General features: G+C 44.5%; 1 protein-coding gene across 1 annotated transcript in view; it reads right to left on the reverse strand.

The window, feature by feature from the left end:
• Nucleotides 1-4,706: 4,706 nt before the first annotated feature.
• Nucleotides 4,707-19,979, reverse strand: part of LOC132589681 (membrane-spanning 4-domains subfamily A member 15-like) — a 45,154-nt gene continuing 29,881 nt past the window's right edge. The window contains exons 2-7 of the mRNA XM_060262413.1: nucleotides 10,899-11,149; nucleotides 10,120-10,245; nucleotides 8,907-8,963; nucleotides 6,980-7,102; nucleotides 5,290-5,403; nucleotides 4,707-4,908 (exon numbers count right to left, since the gene is read on the reverse strand). Coding sequence (XP_060118396.1) covers nucleotides 4,870-4,908; nucleotides 5,290-5,403; nucleotides 6,980-7,102; nucleotides 8,907-8,963; nucleotides 10,120-10,245; nucleotides 10,899-11,149 — 710 coding nt within the window. The 3' untranslated portion in view covers nucleotides 4,707-4,869. The remainder of the gene's footprint in view (nucleotides 4,909-5,289; nucleotides 5,404-6,979; nucleotides 7,103-8,906; nucleotides 8,964-10,119; nucleotides 10,246-10,898; nucleotides 11,150-19,979) is intronic.

The raw sequence follows: 19,979 nt of genomic DNA on the forward strand, positions 1-19,979 counted from the left end.
GTTTTTGCGAGGCAAAGAGAAACCACTAAAAACCAGCTTTTCTTTGCCATGCAAAAACGGCAACGCAAGCCGAAGTCCTGGGGCAGATTAGGGTTGCCAAGTCCAATTCAAGAAATATCTGGGGACTTTGGGGGTGGAGCCAGGAGACTTTGGGGGTGGAGCCAGGAGACTTTGGGGTGGAGCCAAGATCAAGGCTGTGACAAGTATAATTGAACTCCAAAGGGAGTTCTGGCCATCACATTTAAAGGGACAGCACACCTTTTCAATTCCTTCCTTCCATAGGAAATAATGAAGGATAGGGGCACCTTCTTTTGGAGCTCATAGAATTGGACCCCCTGGTCCAATCTTTTTGAAACTTGGGGGGTATTTTGGGGAGAGGCACTAGATGCTATACTGAAAATTTGGTGCCTCTACCCCCCAAAAAACAGCCCCCCAGAGCCCCAAATACCCACAGATCAATTCTCCATGATTTTCTATGGGACTAAATCTCCCTAGGGAATAACAGAGTTCCCAGCAGACATTTCCCTCCCCACCCCCCGCTTTCTGACGACCCTGAAGTGGGGGGAGGGTCTCCAAACTGGGGGATCCCCTGCCCCCACCTGGGGATTGGCAACCCTAGGGACAAGCCAGTGCTTGGCCCTTGTCGCCCTTTCTTACGTGCCCAGGGTAATGCTGGTCACCACTTTCAAGTGAGGAAGGAATTTCCCTCCAGGTGAGATTGGCCCAGGAATCCTGGAGTTTTTCTGCCTTCTGGGAATACAGCAGGGGTCACTGGGTGAGTTGCGGGGAGGTTGTTGTGAATGTCTAGTTTTGTGCAGGGGGTTGGACTATATGAGCCTTAAGGTCCCTTCCAGCTCTTATATTGTGACACCAGTTAAATAAGTCTAGTTTTATGGATTCTGAAACTGTTCCCTCTCCAACTTTCCAGCTTAATCGGTAACTTTTCTTAAAAACCTGGCCAAGAGGCTCAACTCACCTCATAAATTATAGCTAACGTCTCAGATTAAAATCAAAGGCACTGACAGTAATGGGCGGGGAGTATCATCTCTGTTATAAAGAGCTGTCTAAAAACCCTGTCAACTAAGTCCACGCCAAATTAAAAGCACAGTCCAATTCGGGAACCGTTAAGAGCTGCCTGAAATTAACAGAGTTCCTTCCCCTCTTGGGTTAAAGTCCATAACAGCAAGTTTGCCACCGGTGTAAATCCCCGATACAGCATTCCAGCTCCTTCAGCCAACATCATGCGTTTCTCTTACCTGCGTTGTTTTGTACAAAGCTCATTCTAATGAAAAACAAGACGACGGCTTGTTACGATGGGAGCTTCTTTGTCAAGAAATCAAAGAAACCAACTTTCTGGTGGTCAAAACAGATGACTGAAAAGGGACGGGAAGCAAAAAATCGTGCAGCGTGCTGGGGAGGGAGTAGTTCATACTGGAGGGACGGAGGGAGAGACAGGCAGCCTGTAGCTCAGCTCGGGTGCAGCGGCCAGATGACTGAAAAGGGACGGGAAGCAAAAAAATCATGCAGCGTGCTGGGAAGGGAGTAATCATACTGGAGGGACGGAGGGAGAGACAGGCAGCCTGTAGCTCAGCTCGGGTGCAGCGGCCAGATGACTGAAAAGGGACGGGAAGCAAAAAAATCATGCAGCGTGCTGGGAAGGGAGTAATCATACTGGAGGGACGGAGGGAGAGACAGGCAGCCTGTAGCTCAGCTCGGGTGCAGCGGCCAGATGACTGAAAAGGGACGGGAAGCAAAAAAATCATGCAGCGTGCTGGGAAGGGAGTAATCATACTGGAGGGACGGAGGGAGAGACAGGCAGCCTGTAGCTCGGGCCTCAGCGGCGGCGGCGGCCTGGTGGGACGGAGGGAGAGACAGGCAGCCTGTAGCTCAGCTCGGGGCCTGTGCGCTGCTGCCCGCTCGCTCTTGCAGCCTGAGTCCTGGCCTGGCCTGCCCCCTCCCCTTCTCTGATTGACCTCAGAGGGGAGGGGGGAACAGAGCAGGCCGACGCCGCCGACGCCGCTGTGCGCTGCTGCTGCCTCTTCTCTTCAACTTGCTGCTATGAAGGCCCCGGACTTGCGGCCTTTGCGCCGTTTCCCCCCTCCCCCCCTCCCGCTTCCGTTTTTTGGGACACCGGGGGAGGAGGGTGCAATCCCGGGGTTCCCCCGCCAGGGCGGGAGGATTGGGACCCCTAGGGCAGATAGTATGGAAATCAGAAGGACACCGCACTGAAAAGAGGAACATCAGAGCAGCATAGGGTGAGTGTGAAATCGGTCCCAGTCTCGACCAAGTCAAGCCCCAAATTAAGATGCTTTTTTCCCCTAACCCAGATTTAATTTCACTTGTAAAGTGGTCACCCTTTTATCTAATTTAGAAAGATCCTCCTGTAGCTTTTCACAATCCACCTTAGATAATTTAGGAACCAATAAAATAGTACTGATCCAAATATCAATCCTTGTGAGACCCCACTTCTCTCCACTGTAAGAACTCTCCATTTATTTATGTTCTCTGCTTCTTGCTATTAAATCAAATCAAATTTTAATTCATGGAAGGACCAACCCTCTCATCCCATGATTGCCAAACTTGCTCAGGAGTATTTGTTGAAGTACTTGGTTTTGGTTTTGACCTTTAAGGCCTTGAGTGGTTTGGGAACCAACGAATCTACAGGACCGTCTCCTCCATTACGTCCTTGGAAAAGCATTGCACTCCACTGGTAACAACTCACTGGTGATTCCCTAGCCATAGGGAGGTCCAGTTGTCCTCAGCCAAGGCCAGGGCCTGGGCTTTCTTCATCTTGGCCCTGACCTGGTAGAACTCTGCCAGATGACATCAGAACCCTGTGGGACCTTATACAATTCCGCTGGACCTGTAAGTCAGAGATGTTCTGCCAGGCTTTTTGCTGAGGACAGCAATGGTTTGTTATTTGGGTGACACCTCTTTTTTCCCACTCTCCCCCAGACACTTTGTAAGGTTTTCTCTCTCCCCCTCCCCCAGGCCATATGATTCTCAGGTAGTCCAGAAGGTAGACAAAAACTCATAGGGCACCATCAAGGTCTTTAAGAAAATTAATTTAAATTGTTGTGTTGATTTTTAACTTGTGTATTGTTTTATTATATATGTTGTATCTTGCCCAGAGCCCAGCATAAGTCAGGGATGGGCAATCAATCAAGTCTAATAAATAATAATAATACTTTGTCATAGGCCTTTTGGAAGTTCAAGTAGATAATGTCTACCAGATTACCTTATCCACAAGCTTGTTAACCAACTCAAAGAACTCCAAGAGATTGGTGAGGCAGGACTTCCTGTGGCAGCCATGTTTCCCTAGTCTCTCCAGGCCTTAACAAACTTCCATGTTGAATTTTGACAGACTTATTCCGTTCACTTGAGCCTGGTGAACTTTATCCCATTTCTGAAGACATGCCTGTGTGTGTGCTTGTTGTCAGGATGCCCATGGATGCCCATTCAAGAAACAACTTTGAATGATTTTGACTTACAAAAGAATGAACTGGAGTGGGGCAAAGGCAGAAAGGCAGAAAGCCTAAAAATGATGCCTGGAAAGAGACTGTTTTATTTTATCCATGCTTGTTCTCTATCCTGCTAGCCCATTTTTAATAAAATTTCCAAAAATACATGCTCCTTTATTTTCTGTTGGAGAGTTAAATCATATCAGAATTCTTTTCTGTTTCAGGTGGAGTGGAAATAGACTGGCTTGTTTAAGCTGAATGGGCAGCCAACACTAGTCAGAAGCCCTAGCCCCCCCACCCCAAGACAAGAAACTGAAAGTAAATGTGATGCATGTAGGTCAGCTGGAAGTAGGGTTGTCAACTTCCAGGTGGGTATATATAAGCAAACAAATATTGTGACTACAAGTACTATGTTCTCAATGAACTTTACAACATAACTTTACTAGAAGTTAACAACAAACTTTACTGAAATGAATAGAGCCAAAACAGTCCATTAAAAGTTCAAAGCACTCGATTCCACTGTGCAAATAAATCAATAAATGGATATCCTGCTAAAAGCATCGGAGAACTAAATGTCCATACGGCTCCCATTGGAAGCCTCCAATTCCGATGTCCAAAATTGATTTCAAAAAGTATGTGCAATCCTCATTCCTTAATCCCATAAGACAATGCAATGGGGATGCTGACTTTGCTCCTGTTTCCAGATTCCTTCTTCAAGCCATCTTCTCCAAGTCATCTGGAGATCAGTTGTAATAGTGGGAAATCTCCAGGTGCCACCTGGAGGTTGGCAACCCAATTACATTATTTGAGACCCAAATAACCAAAAGAACATTATTTATATTTCATAATGTTCTTTTGGTTCCTTCACTTTCCCGATATGGTAATCAATTTTTTACATTCAGTGCAAAAGAAGGATGCATAGGTTTGTTCTCTGGTGCATTACAAAGGCAATCTGTCAGTTGAAGTGATGAAACCTTCCATTACCCCTTTCTGTAATTGTCTTGTGCAGGAGATACTCTTGAAAGGCCAAAAGTAGCCTCCTTCCTTGCACTCAAACGACATCTGGAAGACAATGCGAATAGTGGACAACTCCCCTGTCAGGAGGAAGGTTTTACATCCAGCTTCAACTGGTCTTTATAGTTATCGAAGGATTTTTGCATAGTAGAAACATTAATGAGGCTCATAGGAGGCTGACACCACTCAGAATCAGTAAGTGATCATGAAGAAAGAAATGTGCACAGACTATAATTTTTAAGAAATATATATCTGCAATTTAAAATGGATTTTACATTCTGAAGGAGCTGCTTTTGATGTGATTTTCCTTCTGCTTAGCAGGCCATGGAGAGTCATCAGCTGCAGGGACATATGCTTCATGAGGCAGATGAGAAGCTATTGGCAGACGAACTCCTCAATGTATTATGACTTCATCTGTCATAAGACATGTCACCTGAAAAAGATGGTAATGAAGAACTGGAAGCTTACTGTGGCCACTATTACAATTTATCTGCATTCTTTCTCACAAGCTCCATTTTGTCTTCCTAGCTCAACTATGCCTTTTATCTACTTAAGATTTTTACATCCCACACTCAGGATGTAAATATATTTGATGTGGCTTGAAAGAGTATAACAACAACAATAAACAAGGGGAAAACACAAAAATTAAACCAAAGAAATTTTAAAGTGAGCATGCAATAAAACAATTACACAAGCAAACCGAAAACAACAGCCACAAGCATAAAAAGTAGAGCTGATTTTAGCTTTCACACTTGGAATGAAATTTAGTGAAAAGTATATTTTGTTTCTTCTTCTAGCCAAAGATGCTTCTTACCTCATCATCTTGGTGGTATAAAGCATCATAGCAAGAGCGTGAAGCAAGAATTCCAGTGATGAACTCCAGGACAGTAAAGAACAAAATTGTATTCGAAAGTCCTTGAGCAAGTTTCTACCAAACATAAAATAATCCTGTCAGATCATGGTCATGTGATTACAAACAGGGGAAATCATCAGCACAGAATGATAAGAGAGGAGGAAGAGAAGGGCGCTCTCTTTAATATATTGACATAGTTTACAGGGGGTATTCAGATTTTGGAAGCCTGGCATGGCTCCAATATGATGAGGAGTTCCATATGCGGCAACAAATGAATCCTGCCTTGCACTGGGAACAGATTCACCCACAATTGTGGATGCAGGTTATGTTGCCAACAAGGCCCAATGGCAGCGACTGGTCTGACAGCTAGCACATTGTGCACTGGCTCCTGAGTAGTGTGGGCACCTGTGCCCACATGGGAGAGGCGGTTCAATGCCTGCTTTGCTGGGAGTTTAGCTCTCAGGGAGCATTTGGTCATAGGCCCTGGCTGCAAATTCCAGTATGAGTGCCCCCTGTGTTTGGGCCCCCACACTAAATGCTTTCCCATTTTGAAATAATCTGAAACTCAAAAATGGGTTTAGTCACTAGAATATATTTATTTAAGTTTTGGTTTTGTAATTATAAGCAAGGGAAATTTTGTAATCAAAATTATATTTGTTCTAGAGAAAATTGGAAGCTTTTTATACCCCCGTTCCTTTCCCCTTTCCCCCTACCTTCCACTTTCTCTTAAGTTTTTTTCTTTAACTTCTCTGCATTGTGTTTCAGGAAGGACATTCAGTTACAGTAGTAGATTTTTTAGATTGATCAACTAAAGAGCAGAGGTCCATCAGTGGCTATTAGGGCAATCAGGGCAAAGCCCTGGGTGGAATTCAGGAAGCAACAGAGGAAGGTGACCTGATGGTGGGGGTGCCAATCCACCTCCCACCATGTGGGTGAAAATGATTTCAGCCTTGTGAAGGGGAAGACCCTGGTGATTCAGGTAAAGGGTTTACAGATTGTATGGCCTGCTACACTGTCACTATCATGTGTGGCATGGCATGGGGTATCCTAGATGTTTGGACAGGGCTTGCCAGAAGGGAAACAGAGTTGAAGAATGCAATGGTGGATGGATTGGGTCAATTGTTGCTTTACCCTGGGATACATGCTGAAATGACCAACATTTACAGGGATGATGGGATACATCTCTGAAAAGAGTTCCTGTGAGTAGTCAAATGAAGATCTTTTTTTCTCACTGGCCTCACCTGTCTTCCTGCCTTAGATCCCTCCTATCAGTGGTGGATACAGATTTTGTCTTACTGAAAAGGTTAGTTGACAGTAACTAGTAAATCATGAACATACACTATAAAGTCACATGGAATGTCCCCTCTGATTGCAGTTTTCTATACCTTTGTTTGGTGACTGTGTTTAATGGACCAAGAACATTACACAGTTCACTGCTTCATGTTCTTCATAGCAGGCAGTGTGTGTGTGTACAGAGGGAGAGCAATTGAGACCAAGAGCAAGAGCAAAACAAGGGGAAATAATATAAAATGTAAAAAATAATATAAAATGTTTCAAAGGTTGGCATCCAAACCAATTTGTCATATCAAGATTAAGAGATCTCAGACCCCAAAAGTAAATTAAAAATTCAAACCTTCTCTCTTATGCTTACCCAGTCCACTTCATGTTTGCGATATTGATCACCAGGGAAATAAAGTATGTCCACCAGGAAAACAAATATCCCAACAACTGCAGCAAAACTGCTGATTATATTCAGGACAAGGCTGCCTTTCAGCTGCAAGCCATAAACACAAAGAGATCCAAAACACAAGTTATTACAAGCAACGCAAAAGAGCACCAGGTTATTGACATTCTCTCTCCATGAGTACATGGCACCAACATGTGGGTAAAAGTGTGTATCCATATGTTTCCTCCCCAATATTAGGAACATTCAGAAAGTAGCATCCCCTGATTATGTTATGGAAGCATATGCATAGATACATCCTGTAGGTGCCATGCTCACAAGCTGGTGATCATGCAGGGGCAAGGGCAACACACTCATGCACGCTCCTACTCTCCATGCATTCTGTCAGGTATGGAGGGGTTCCATGTAGAGAGCTAGTGGCTTTCTAGTTAAGGGTCTTTCATATTATCTGCTCCCTGATCCTTTTAATTGAAAATGCTGGGGATTGAACAAGGGACCTTCCACATGCAAACAAAATGTTCTACTGGGCTGTGGCATCTCTGTTTAGCAAACAGCCGCCCTGAGCCTGCTTTGGCAGGGAGGGCAGGATATAAATCCAATAAAATAAAAATAAAATAAATAAACAGAACTATCTAATTCACTGACTATCACCAAATACTCCCCAAACCACAAGTTTAAAAACTAGTACATGAACATAGCACTACAGACAGCGCTGTAAGGATTCAGGAGAGAAATCTAATTTCTGGGATTTTATTCTCTGGATTGGATGAGCATGTAAAACAACATTCCTCCACTGGCTGTCAGAATGCATTGCAAGTGGAAAGAAGTGGCTACCTAAACTCTCAAATACTCCCCAATTTGCTCCCAAAAGTTCTGAATGCCTCTCAAAATTTGTCGACCTCCCCTTGAGGATAGGGTTGCCAGCTTTGGCTTGGGAAATGCCTGGAGATTTGGGGGTAGTGCCTGGGGAGGTGGAATTTGGAGGGGGGGGAGGGAGTTCAGCAGAGATGTGATGTCATAGAGTCATCCTTCCTCATTTCACTGTCTATATCATTTATAGTTCTCCCCTACAGTGACCTATTAAATTACCATCTGGACTATTAGATTTTGGGCCAACATCTATAACATCTATAATATCTACGCTTTTAATCTATAAAATGTGCCTGTACCACCTATGCTATATTTTATCTTGTTGAACTTTGACTGTTTTATTATTTTACTGTAGGTTTTAACTGTTTTATTGTGTCTGTAATCCGCCCTGAGCCGATCTTGGGAAAGAGAGGAATATAAATTAACTAAACAAACAAACAAATAAATTTGCCACTTCCTTCAAGAGAACTGATCTTTATAGTCTGGAGATCAGCTGTAATTCTAGGACAACTCCAGCCTCCACCTGGAAATTGGCAAGTCTGCTTTGGGGGAAATATTGCCCTGCTTAAAAACCACTGGTTTAAACTGATGAAATCTACAGCACCTCATGTACTCTGCTTTAAGTCTGCTACAAACTACAGACAGTGATCTTTTCTACCATGCCCTACACATCTTCTCTACCCTCCCTGATGACTTGTGGGAAACTTGAAAGGTTGTTCCGTACTCTGTGATGCTTAAATTGTGCCTTTTAAAAAAGGTATTACTCTTTGCTGTATTTAGATCTTTTCCATGGACCAGCACAAGTGCGTACAATTTTCATTAAACCTACCTATTCCCACTTTCATTACTGAACTGTGTCCATGCCATAAAATGAGAGACAATCTGAGAGAGACTAGAACATAATTGGGTGTATATTGTTAACACACAGGAGAGTTCATCTACTCAGTGTCTAGAAGAGGTTCTTTAGTTTTTGACAGAAGATGGGGCCATATGTGTAACGGGGGGTGGGGGGATCCAGACTTACCGCACAGGATGTTTGATAGCGTTCAGCTAACATCAAGAGAGATCCAGAAAAGATTAACTAAATCACATAAGGAAAAGTAATTTTAATATTAGAGTAAATCATCACTTTGAATTCAGAGGGGAAAGTCATCTGTAGTGCAAAGGATTATAAATGACATTCTGTTTAAAGAGCTGGAGGGGGAACTACAGGACAAAATTTACCTTCCCCTATTACATTTGGGGTCAGGGGTCAGGTCAAGGTATCACTGGTGTGTGGCTACAAAATCAATTACTCCTTTATTAAGGAGAAGGGAAAGGGAACTGTGACTTTGGGCAGTTTTCTCTCTCTCAGCCTAATACACCTCATGGGGTGGTTGTAAAAGTAAAATAGGGAGACCACGTTCACTGAAGGAACTCCCTGAAGAAAGAGTGGAAGGTAAATGTGAGGAATAAAATGAGAAAATATGTACTGTGCATATAGAAATAACTAGCCTGTTTGTTACTCTTCATGATAACAGTGTGATTTCTTCTCATTGGATATTTGTGTTGATGTGACTGAACTCAGATAGAGGGATTTTTTGTCTGGGCTCATAAAGTAATTCTCGAAGCCCTTTACAGAGTGTGGCAGCCCAGCTACAGCCTAAACTGAGGGCTGGCTAACAGGGGCTTACTGGGAGGGCCAACACCCCATATTAGGCCACACATCCCTATGTACACACATGTAGCCAGTCCTCCAATATCTTATGAAAAAGAACCTTGTAAGCTCTTGGAGAATTGGCTACATCAGGGGTGTGTGGCTTAATATGCAAAGGAGCTCCTGCTAGAATTCCAACCTTGATAATGGGCTTCATGTTATATCAGGTTTTATTTAGAAAATGTATATGGCGCCTCTGCAGAGAACCTACTCGAGGTTCCTGACAGAGTAAAACATGATAAAACCATAAAACAACATCAAAATCATTAAAATTAGTATTCTTGAGTTTCTTGAGTGATGTCACTCACCTTCTAATGGAACATGAGAAAAACTTCAGCTTTCCATCATCTGTCATCAGACAAATAATTCTTATAATTTTATTAGGGTATTATATGATGTTTTTATCAACAGTACAGTGACTTTTTATAATTTTTGTAAGCCACTTTGGGGAACTATGTGCCAAAAGGTGCCAAAATATTTTAATAAATGAATAATATAATGTATAATTTTTTAAAGTTTTAACAGAGATGATGCTTCTTACCAAGATTCCACCCCAGTACAGGTATCCTGAGAGCATAATGTATGAGATGTACAATTCATTGAACATGAACATTAAAAAGAGACTTCCAAAAGTCAAGTATACCAAACCAATGAGAATCTGTATGGCCTGTAAGAACAGCAAAGAAAAATAAGATTAATTTTACTCCGGCAAAAGAATGGCCAATGTAAATATCTAGTATGTTTGGCAGGTATCTTGAGTGCTGGAATAGCCTTGCAGCAAACTGGAGCAGCATCTTCCTTCCATTGGTGTTGCACAATGCAATGCTGTCAGGGCTGGCCCACCCACTAGGCAAATTCGGCATTTGCCTAGGGCACTGGCAGGGTGGGGGTGCCATATTCAGCCCTCCCCCTATTTGCCTCCCCAGTCTCCTCCTCCTTCTCTTCCTCACGATTTCAATGCCAGGGAAGGGGTGGTGGGGCGCCGCACTCCCTGGACTCTTTAAAGGCTGTTCCCCCGCACTGATCAGGTGATCGGTGGGTAAAACCATGCCAGAGGCATGCAGTTCCTACGCCAGCCCTCCGGTGCGATCATGATCAGTGCGGGGTTGAGGAGGCAGCAGCAGCAGGAAGGAGGAGCCAGCTGCTGAAAGAGCTGCTACCGCTGCTGTCTCCTCCCCCCTTCCCTCCTGGATCATAATCAGACATACACAGAGGGATGAAGATCAGGATTTTCCTATCTGTTTGATCTTATTCATCTCGTGTGAACAACTTGCAGCAAACGTGAACTTAATTTTCAGTGCTCAAGAGACTCTCTCTTACTCCCAGTGCTTTGGGGCTTCCTCTCAGGATGAAGACTCTGTGCCCCTTGTGTCTTTTCCCAGCAGTCCCAGCTCCGCCACTGAACTGGTTTGTTTGATACATTGTTTGTAGTGGCTTGTCACCATTCTGGATGCTTCCTGGGGTCAGGTTGATGGCAGGAGGGGACAAATCCTGGTTTTGGAGCAACACTGTCATGCCAGGTGGAGGAACAATCACAAATCCTTGTCTGTTCATATTGGATGATGCAGCCACTGCAGCAGAGGGGATATAAAGTTAGGAAATTAATTCATCCATGGAAAGGGTGACTCCTTTCTTGCACTGAAATGATCTGTCAGTAGGGTTGCCAAGTCTAAATCAGAAAATACCTGGGAATTTTGGGGGTGGGGCCAGGAGACTTTCCCATTCCCTAAAATAAATAATTAAAAATACAGGAGTGCAGTTCCCCTGAATACAGTCTTCATTTCCTCATTCCCCAGCACTTCCACTTCCACTCTCTCTCTCTCTCTCTCACACACACACAGAGTCACACAGCAGCCAAAATAAACACAGTTTGGAGGCACAAACTTTCTCACTGGGGCAATTTACTCACCATGGGAGTCGTTGACTGCTCTATACTCAACCCAGTTCACCAGAGGTTACTATTTTAGTGTGCACACAGTTTAAGGGACTGGAAAGCAAACAGAGCTTGTGGGCTCCTTCCCTTCCAACAGACTGTTTGTTCTGCAGGCTCGGCCTGCCCCCGTTCAGCCTGACTCTTAAAGGCATGCACACACCTTTATAGAAGCAACTGTTCCCAGTGTCTTCTTAAGCCTTTGAGGTTTGAAGGCACATGGAGGCTGTTGGGGCGGGGCTTCCCCCCAACGGCCAGCTGACTGGTGGCGGGAAAGAGCCTGCAAAAGCGGGAGAACCCCTGCTGGGACCTGGGGATTGGCAAGCCTATCTGTCAGGCATGTGCCATGCTAGAAGATGGTATACCTGTATATCAGTCCTTAGCTTCAGAAACATTCCGTACCACTGAACAATGTGCAAGTGGCATGTGAATCAATGTCAAGCTTGTATGGGGGATCACTTAAAGCAGGCAGGAAGGGAACTGCAAGTTAGTGTACTCCGTCAGATAGCTTTAACCAGAGCCACAGCAGAAGCTATTCCCACCAGACCAGTTATAAAGAAGTGTTTTCTCTGTATAATGAACAAAACAGGAGTCAAGTTGCACCTTTAAGACCAACCAATTTTTATTTAGAACATAAGTTTTCGTGTGCTCTTAAGCACACTTCATCCGATGAGGGATCCAGCACAGTGAGCAAAGCCATACATAGCTGAGCAGAGCCATACATAGCTGGTAGGCAGTGGCCCAGAATGCAACATGGTACAGATTTAAGAACCAATGACAGTGAAGTAAAATTATCTGGTAGGCAGCGGTTTAGAATGTAAAATGGTACAATGACAGATCAGTAAAATTAACAAATTGAGCAAACCTTTGATCTGAGTAGCATGAGCATGCAAAAATAACAAAACAGCAGTATGCAGTAAAATTAAAAAATTGAGCAAACATTTTATCTGAGTAGCAGGAGCATGCGAAAGCAACAAAACAGTAGTATGTCAAAATGTGAGATTGTCTGTCAATGACAATGGGAGATGGGTTCAATATATATAATGGGATAAGCAACCAAAGTCCCTGTCTGAGTGTGTCAATAGAAGCTAAAAGAGAAATACATTGGATAGTGATGTTCTTGTCCACCTAATTTACTTTTTAACATGTAAACATAATTCTAGTTTGCCATAGGAAAAAGGAATACAATAAAATATAGTGAAAATAGGTAAAGCATATGTAATGAGATATACAGCCAATATCCCTATTTTGAGTATGTCAATACAAATAATTATACTGATACACAATTCTAAAAGAGAAACACATTGCTTTAAACGTTTGATCAATATGCTTCGTGCTTATTTTTAGAGAAAGATGTACAAATGCTTCCCCCTTTTTTGTCTAGTAATGTGGGTGTCTCAAAGTACACATATCAAACGTTAGTTTTCTAAATCCTGTGGAAGTAGTGTAACAGCTTTGATGTGCTTGTAGGGGAATTCTATCAATGAGACTGAAGTGTCTTTGTGAACATAGAGCTAAAATCCAGGGTATAAGCTCCGATAAGTCAAAGCTGACTTTGTCAGATATATATACAACGAACAGACAAAACTACTGCTTCACTCAGCAGTAGTCTCAATGTAATTTCTGGGTCATCCTAACAGTCAGAGATCATCAGACCCTGAAGAAAATGATGCCTACCCGCCTCACTGAGAGTAGACAACAACTAAATCTCTTTTCAGGAATTACATTTCTTAAACTACAATCCAATATACCCAAGCAGTGTGCTGGGTGCAGTCATCTTAGTATGGGCAAATGCCATTTTGTGTGAAAAGGTTAATATTGTATGTATTTGGTACACATAATGTACTCTCCAAAATCCAGGTTTTGGGATGCATCTACCATAGTTCAAAAATATGTGCATTATTTGTTCCACACAAAACGGCAGTTATGCATGCTGAGAGGAGAGGCTGGAGCCTGCTTTCCTAATACATGAGAAAGAAGCATTAGAAATACATTTCCTGAAAGTGCATGAAGAAACAGCAGAGAGAACAAGACAGAGAAGTGGACGGAGACCAAGTTGTGATTTGTTCAATGCCCTCTATTGTGCAGAATCTCTCCCCACCCCCATGCTTCTCTGGAGAGCTAATGATGGGTAATGGTAGTCTTCTGCCCTGTATATTGTTGCCTACACCTGTGCTGTATTGGTATATTTGTAAATAAAGCAGATCTTACAAACACACCATTGTCTCCAGTGAACTCTCATCCAAAGGAAACCAAACCTGACAACACTCCTTCTACAACACCTCAACATTCAGGGAAGTGGGAAGAGCAACAATAACATCATCATTGTGGCTGCCTTCTGTTACAAATGAAAAAAAGTCATCATTCTATGCCCAGAAAACTGAGATGGGCACTCAGGGATTACTATCCCTCCCTCTCACACCTCATGGCATGTCCCCAAAACATGTGATGACCAGTCCAATAATTTGCCCAAGGTACTAAGGGTTAGTTGAACTCACTGTGCCTCCTAGTTTTGCAGGATCTGTTTTCCCGAGAGGTCCCAAAGGTTCCCCGCTCTCAAGCAGAAAGTTCCAGGGCTTTGGGAACAGGTTTTATTGCTATTAGACTTTGAATCTTGCTTTCACATTACTGTTCCACTCCACCCCACTCCTGCACTGAACCCTCAGTTCTCTACTAACTAGGTAGTTAGATCAGGGCAACCACAACCAAGGCTCATTTTGTAACAGGAGCTCCTTTGCATATTAGGCCACGCACCCCTGATGTATCCAATCCTCCAAGAGCTTACAGTAGGCCCTGTAATAAGCACCCTGTAAGCTCTTGGAGGATTGGCTACATCAGGGGTGTGTGGCCTAATACGCAAAAGAGCTCCTGCTACAAAATAAGCCCTGACCACAACCATAAGGGTTTTCTCTAGGAATTGCCAGAAAGTCTATGCTAAAGCCAGACGTGCTGTGGCACTGCATTCGATGCTGCAGGGGTTTTAATTTTTTTCTCCCACTGCTACTTAGGACACTGGAAGGCAATGGGAGCAGGGTGCATGGCATCCCTGCTTCCATTGGGGGAATGGAACCCCTGGTTTTCTGATCTTCCAGAATAGTAACTAAGCTTGCATTTGTCCTCCCATGGCAGATAAACTCCCATCCTTGGCTTCAGTCTCCCACCGTTGAGAAACTGGGAAATGGAAGAAAAAATGTGGCCACAAAATGTCCTGAGTTTTGAGATTCAGCAATTTCCCCATGTCTCTACGGTCTTTACCATAGAGATTAGAACTCCCTAGAGTGTCACCCAGAAGTGATGTCAAATTCTCCCCAAATTCCGCCTTCCCCAGGCACTGCCCTCAAAACCTCCCGGCATTTACTGAGGCAGTGCTGTCAATCCCAATAGAAACTCCAAGACGATAGCGCTATCCACCCCTTTTAAAGGCTGTAACAGCACAATCCTAAACAGAGTTACTCCAGCAGGGCTTTTTTTGAGCAGGAATGCACAGGAATGCAGTTCCAGCTGGCTTGGCATCAGGGGGTGTGGCCTAATATGCAAATGAGTTCCTGCTGGGCTTTTTCCACACACAAAAGCCCTGTACTCCAGTATAAGGCAATTGAAATCAGTGGACATTACCAGAACTGCACTGACTAGGATTACACACACTGAAGAATCTTCTAATGAAGGCTTCTTGTGAGTTCTAGATAAATTTCAAGCAAACCATCCTGGCTAGGCTAATCATGTACTAGGACAATTAAACACTGACATGGTAGGTAGGCCACAGTTTTCCCAGCCCTTTGCTATGTTTCTCAATGCTGCCTCAACAAAGGCTGGCTGATTTGGAGGTTAGTGACCAGAAGGGCAGAGTTTGGGAAGGATGTGATGTTACTTCTAGCTGACACTCTAGGCTACCTTCCCTGTAGTCTTTACCAGACAGACAAGGGGAAATGCCTAGAGTATGGTTCCCTGGGGAGGGAAACTGGGGCTGGAAGGTGATAATTCCTCATTCTGTGGAGGTAAATGAGAGGCCCAGAACTTGTCCGTGTCCTCAGGCTACAGTAACTAAAATTCATCCAAGAAAATTAAACCAAACCACACACAAATAACATTCTGTGAAAGTGCCATAAAATTACAGATGTCTATGTTATGAATGATGTGAGCAACTTTATCTATGAAATGCTAATCAAACAAGACAAAGCAAGTCATCAGTGTTTCCGAATTTATATCTTCAGAGGCAAAATGAAGACACCAGATGGATGCCCCTTTGTTACTCGGAGCACCACCTGGATGGCTCTGAGCAAATGCAGTTTTGGCAGAGACGGAAGTACAGGTGCTTGTACTATATGTATCACCACCACAGAATGTTCCCTTTCCTGTGTTTGACCTTAATCATCATTTATTTTCCTCCACTTACATTCAAGAATCATAGAATTATAGAGCTGGAAGGGGCCACACAGGCCATCTAGTCCAACCCCCTGCTCAATGCAGGATCAGCCTAGAGAGCATCCCTGACCAGTGTTCATCCAGATGCTGCTTAAAGACTGCCAGTGAGGGGGAGCTCACAATCTCCCTAAGTAGCTGATTCCACTGTTTGAACAACTCTTACTGTAAAAAAGTTGTTTTTTTAAAAAAATATCCAGTCCTTAAATTGCCCTTAATTTAAACCCATTATTGTGAGTCCTCTCCTTTGCAGCCACCAGGAACAGCTCCCTGCCCTCCTCTAAGTGACAACCCTTCAGATACTTAACGAGAGCAATCATGTTCCCTCTCAACCTCCTCTTCTCCACACTGTACATTCAGCCTATTCTCATAGGGCTTGGTCTCCAGGTACAATAGGTACCATAGAGTTTTCCTTCCCAAATTGCTAGAGCATCTGGGGAAACCATAGAGTTTTTCCAGAAGCTCCTACAGCAGCTGTCGTGTGATGTTGCGCAGGCAATGTCAGGGGAGGATCCCCCCCCAGCTAGGGTTGCCAAGTCCAATTCAAGAAATATCTGGGGACTTTGGGGGTGGAGCCAGGAGACATTGGGGCAGAGCCAGGAACAAGGGTGTGACAAGCATAATTGAACTCCAAGGGAGTTCTGGCCATCACATTTAAAGGGACAGCACACCTTTTAGAATGCCTTCCTTCCATAGAAAATAATGAAGGATAGGGGCACCTTCTTTTGGGGCTCATAGAATTGGACCCCCTGGTCCAATCCTTTTGAAACTTGGGAGGTATTTTGGGGAGAGGCACTAAATGCTATAAGGAAAATTTGGCACCTCTACCTCAAAAAACAGCCTTCCCAGAGCCCCTGACACCCACGGATCAATTCCCCATCATTCCCTATGGGAATCGTTCCTGGAGGTGCATAATGGCTGTGGGGGTGGAGCTTCCCCCACCGGCCAGCTGGCTGGGGGAGGGGGGAAGCCTGTAAAACCAGGGGATCCCCCGCTGGGACCTGGGGATTGGGAAGCCTACCCCCAGCCCAATGCGGGCCGATGGGTTGGGAACCTCCAGGGCAGGAGAAATCCCACCCGGCCTGGGAACTTGGCAGCTTTAGCTCACTGTGAGCTTTGGCCTCTTTGATGACTGATCTACATTGCCTAGCAACCCACCAATACACTTCTTGCCTCCATTTCTTGAACATTTCCTTTTTCTCCCTTTGCATATCACACTGGCTTCTTGAATTACCTACCACGTTTCCTTCTTGTTGGTATAATGATGGCTTGAACTTCCAAGACCACTTGTTTTAGGAAAGCTCACCTGTCACTTGCTCCTTTCCAATAAAACATGTATTTATTATGAGACTAGGAATAAGACCTCTTGTAAAGAAAAATACAACGGACTATAGAAAGAGGCTCTGGGCAAGTGACCCCTCACCCTTGCTGTCTTCCCACCCACGCACTCAAATGAAGACATTCACTCCCCCCACCCTTGGTGTCTTCCCAGCCCTCCTCTCCAAAATGATACACTCTGAAAAGTTGTGCTGATTTGTGAAGGCTTATGACAATTGTGGCTGTGACGATGTGTACGTAGGACTGCCTGGACTCCTCTTTGACAAAGTATTGGAAACGGTGCGTCTATGAAAGCCAACAGGCCTCCATTAAAGGTGGCAACGAGGAGTCCAATCTGCTCAAACTTAAGATTGTTTACACAAGTACTTTTTCAAGGTCAAAGCTTTGTATACTTTACTCATTGAGGAACTTTGGCACTTTCTGACCGTTTTGTACATTCCTTGGGAATATCAAAGATGGACTGATATACTTTTTGCAAGAACTGGATTAGTATTCATATGTGTGTGTGTATATAAATGACAAATTGGGTTTATATATAATTGTGGTTTTTGTTATTTTTTCAGTTACTGTTGTAATTGCATTCTCTCCCATGGATCTCCCCCCCTAGTTCTACAGCAATGAAGAACATCTAGTTTAGAACAGAAATATGAAAAGGCTCATAGTGTTTTAACATGTTCATTGTTGATGATGATGATGATGATGATATTGGATTTATATTCCACCCTCCACTCCGAAGAGTCTCAGAGTGGCTCACAATCTCCTTTACCTTCCTCCCCCACAACAGACACCCTGTGAGGTGGGTGGGGCTGGAGAGGGCTCTCACAGCAGCTGCCCTTTCAAGGACAACCTCTGCCAGAGCTATGGCTGACCCCAAGGCCATGCTAGCAGGTGCAAGTGGAGGAGTGGGGAATCAAACCTGGTTCTCCCAGATAATAGTCCGCACACTTAACCACTACACCAAACTGTGGTAGGATTGCTCCAGATGTAATGATTTATTGAACCTATTTATATCCCACTTTACCACCTTAGACTCCGCTTCTCGTCTCATTTTGCAATGGGGGAAACATATTGTTGAGGAGGTTTTAATGTGTCTAGAATCTTGAAATATGCTCATTTCCTACATTGTTTTGACAGACATGTGAAATGATTGTCTTCATGTCTGCTGAAGTTGGAAGCTAGATTTATAATTTATTTATTTATTTAATCAGATTTATATCCCGCCCTCCCGACGGGCTCAGGGCGACTAACATGACCATATATGGTTCACTTAGAAACCATGCTTTGAGCATCTCCAGCCAGGGCCGGCTTGCTCACTAGGCAAACTAGGCAGTTGCCTAGGGTGCCAGGAGGGTGGGGGCACCAAATTGGGCTCCCCCCTCCCAGTGTCCCAGGCAAGCACCTAGTTTGCCTGCCTCCGCAGCCCCGCACACTCGCCTACCACTGCTACTGTCCGCCTCCTCCTTCCCCTCCTGCCTTTCCCCCACCGTGTGGTCACAGTGCACTGCCTGGGCCCTTCAGGCCCTGTGCGATATGCCTGTCTCCTCCTCTGCCCACGTGCTCGCAGCCGTCACCTGCCCCTCGCCTCCTCCCTGTGCCTGGCCTTGCCCCTGCCGGCTGTGGAGCATCCGCCTCTTCCTCCACCCGTGCACCCACTCACCCCCCCTGCCGCAGGCCATCTGCTGCTGCCACAGCCACCGCCCCCTCCTTCCCTTCCCTCCTGAGTCTTCCCCCTGGCGTGATCACAGCCAGCTGTGCCTGGGCCCTGCCAACCATGGCGCACTGTGATCATGCGTGGGGAGGGAGCGACAGCACAGGAAGGGAAGGAGGGGGCTCAGGCGAGCGCCTCGGTGCAGTGCCCTTGGGGGGTTGCAGCAGGGGAGCGGTGGCAGGGTGGCAGGCGCCTGCTCAAGGTGCCACGCACCGTTGGGGCGGCACTGTCTTCAGCACTGTAAGATTCTTTGTCTTTCTCCTGATTGTTGGTGGTGGCAGGCACATAGGAGAGCCTGAGTACTGGACCAGCAGTTGGCACACCATCAGCAGATTATTGATGTTCATCAGAAGGTGCAGATGCCTGCATAGCTTTATATGCTGTTTTGGCAGAATAATTGTTAGCAATCACTGTAGGCTGGTGTTGGTACCCTGTTGAACTCTACTCGACAGTGTTGCTGGGACTTTTATATAAGAGTAACTCTGAGGAGTACTTTGTACTGCCTTACCTTTTCTGTCCTTCTTGCTCTCTCCCCCCGCTTCCCCCTGCAGCTCTACTAATGCTAGGATTGGCAATCAGTCATGACATGTGCTGCTCTAACTCATAATCTTTGGACTCTGGGCAACTCTTTATTTATGTTATGCAGTAATCTGACTGTGGCAAGAAAAAAAAACTCTCTGCAAATTTTCTTAGACTCTTATTAGGCACTCTGCAAAGACTGATTTACAGTTTTCGCAGCATATTGATTTAAAGACTAATTCAAATGGTCTGCTCTGCTTGCTGAATGGAAATTTTATAGTCTTTTAAGCACTTGAGCATATATTCTGTTTGTGGTTTAGATATGGACTGAAGTAAGACATAGCAAGTAAGTCACAGCAATCTAGACTTTTGTCCAACCATTTGTAAAACTGTCTCTTACTAGCACACTGAAGCCACTGGAATATCTCAGCTCATGTTGACTGCAACATTTTTTAAAAAAAATATTTAACAATTAAAATTTCAGGAC

The sequence above is a fragment of the Heteronotia binoei genome, chromosome 21 (assembly GCF_032191835.1).
Source record: "Heteronotia binoei isolate CCM8104 ecotype False Entrance Well chromosome 21, APGP_CSIRO_Hbin_v1, whole genome shotgun sequence".
NCBI lineage: Eukaryota > Metazoa > Chordata > Lepidosauria > Squamata > Gekkonidae > Heteronotia > Heteronotia binoei.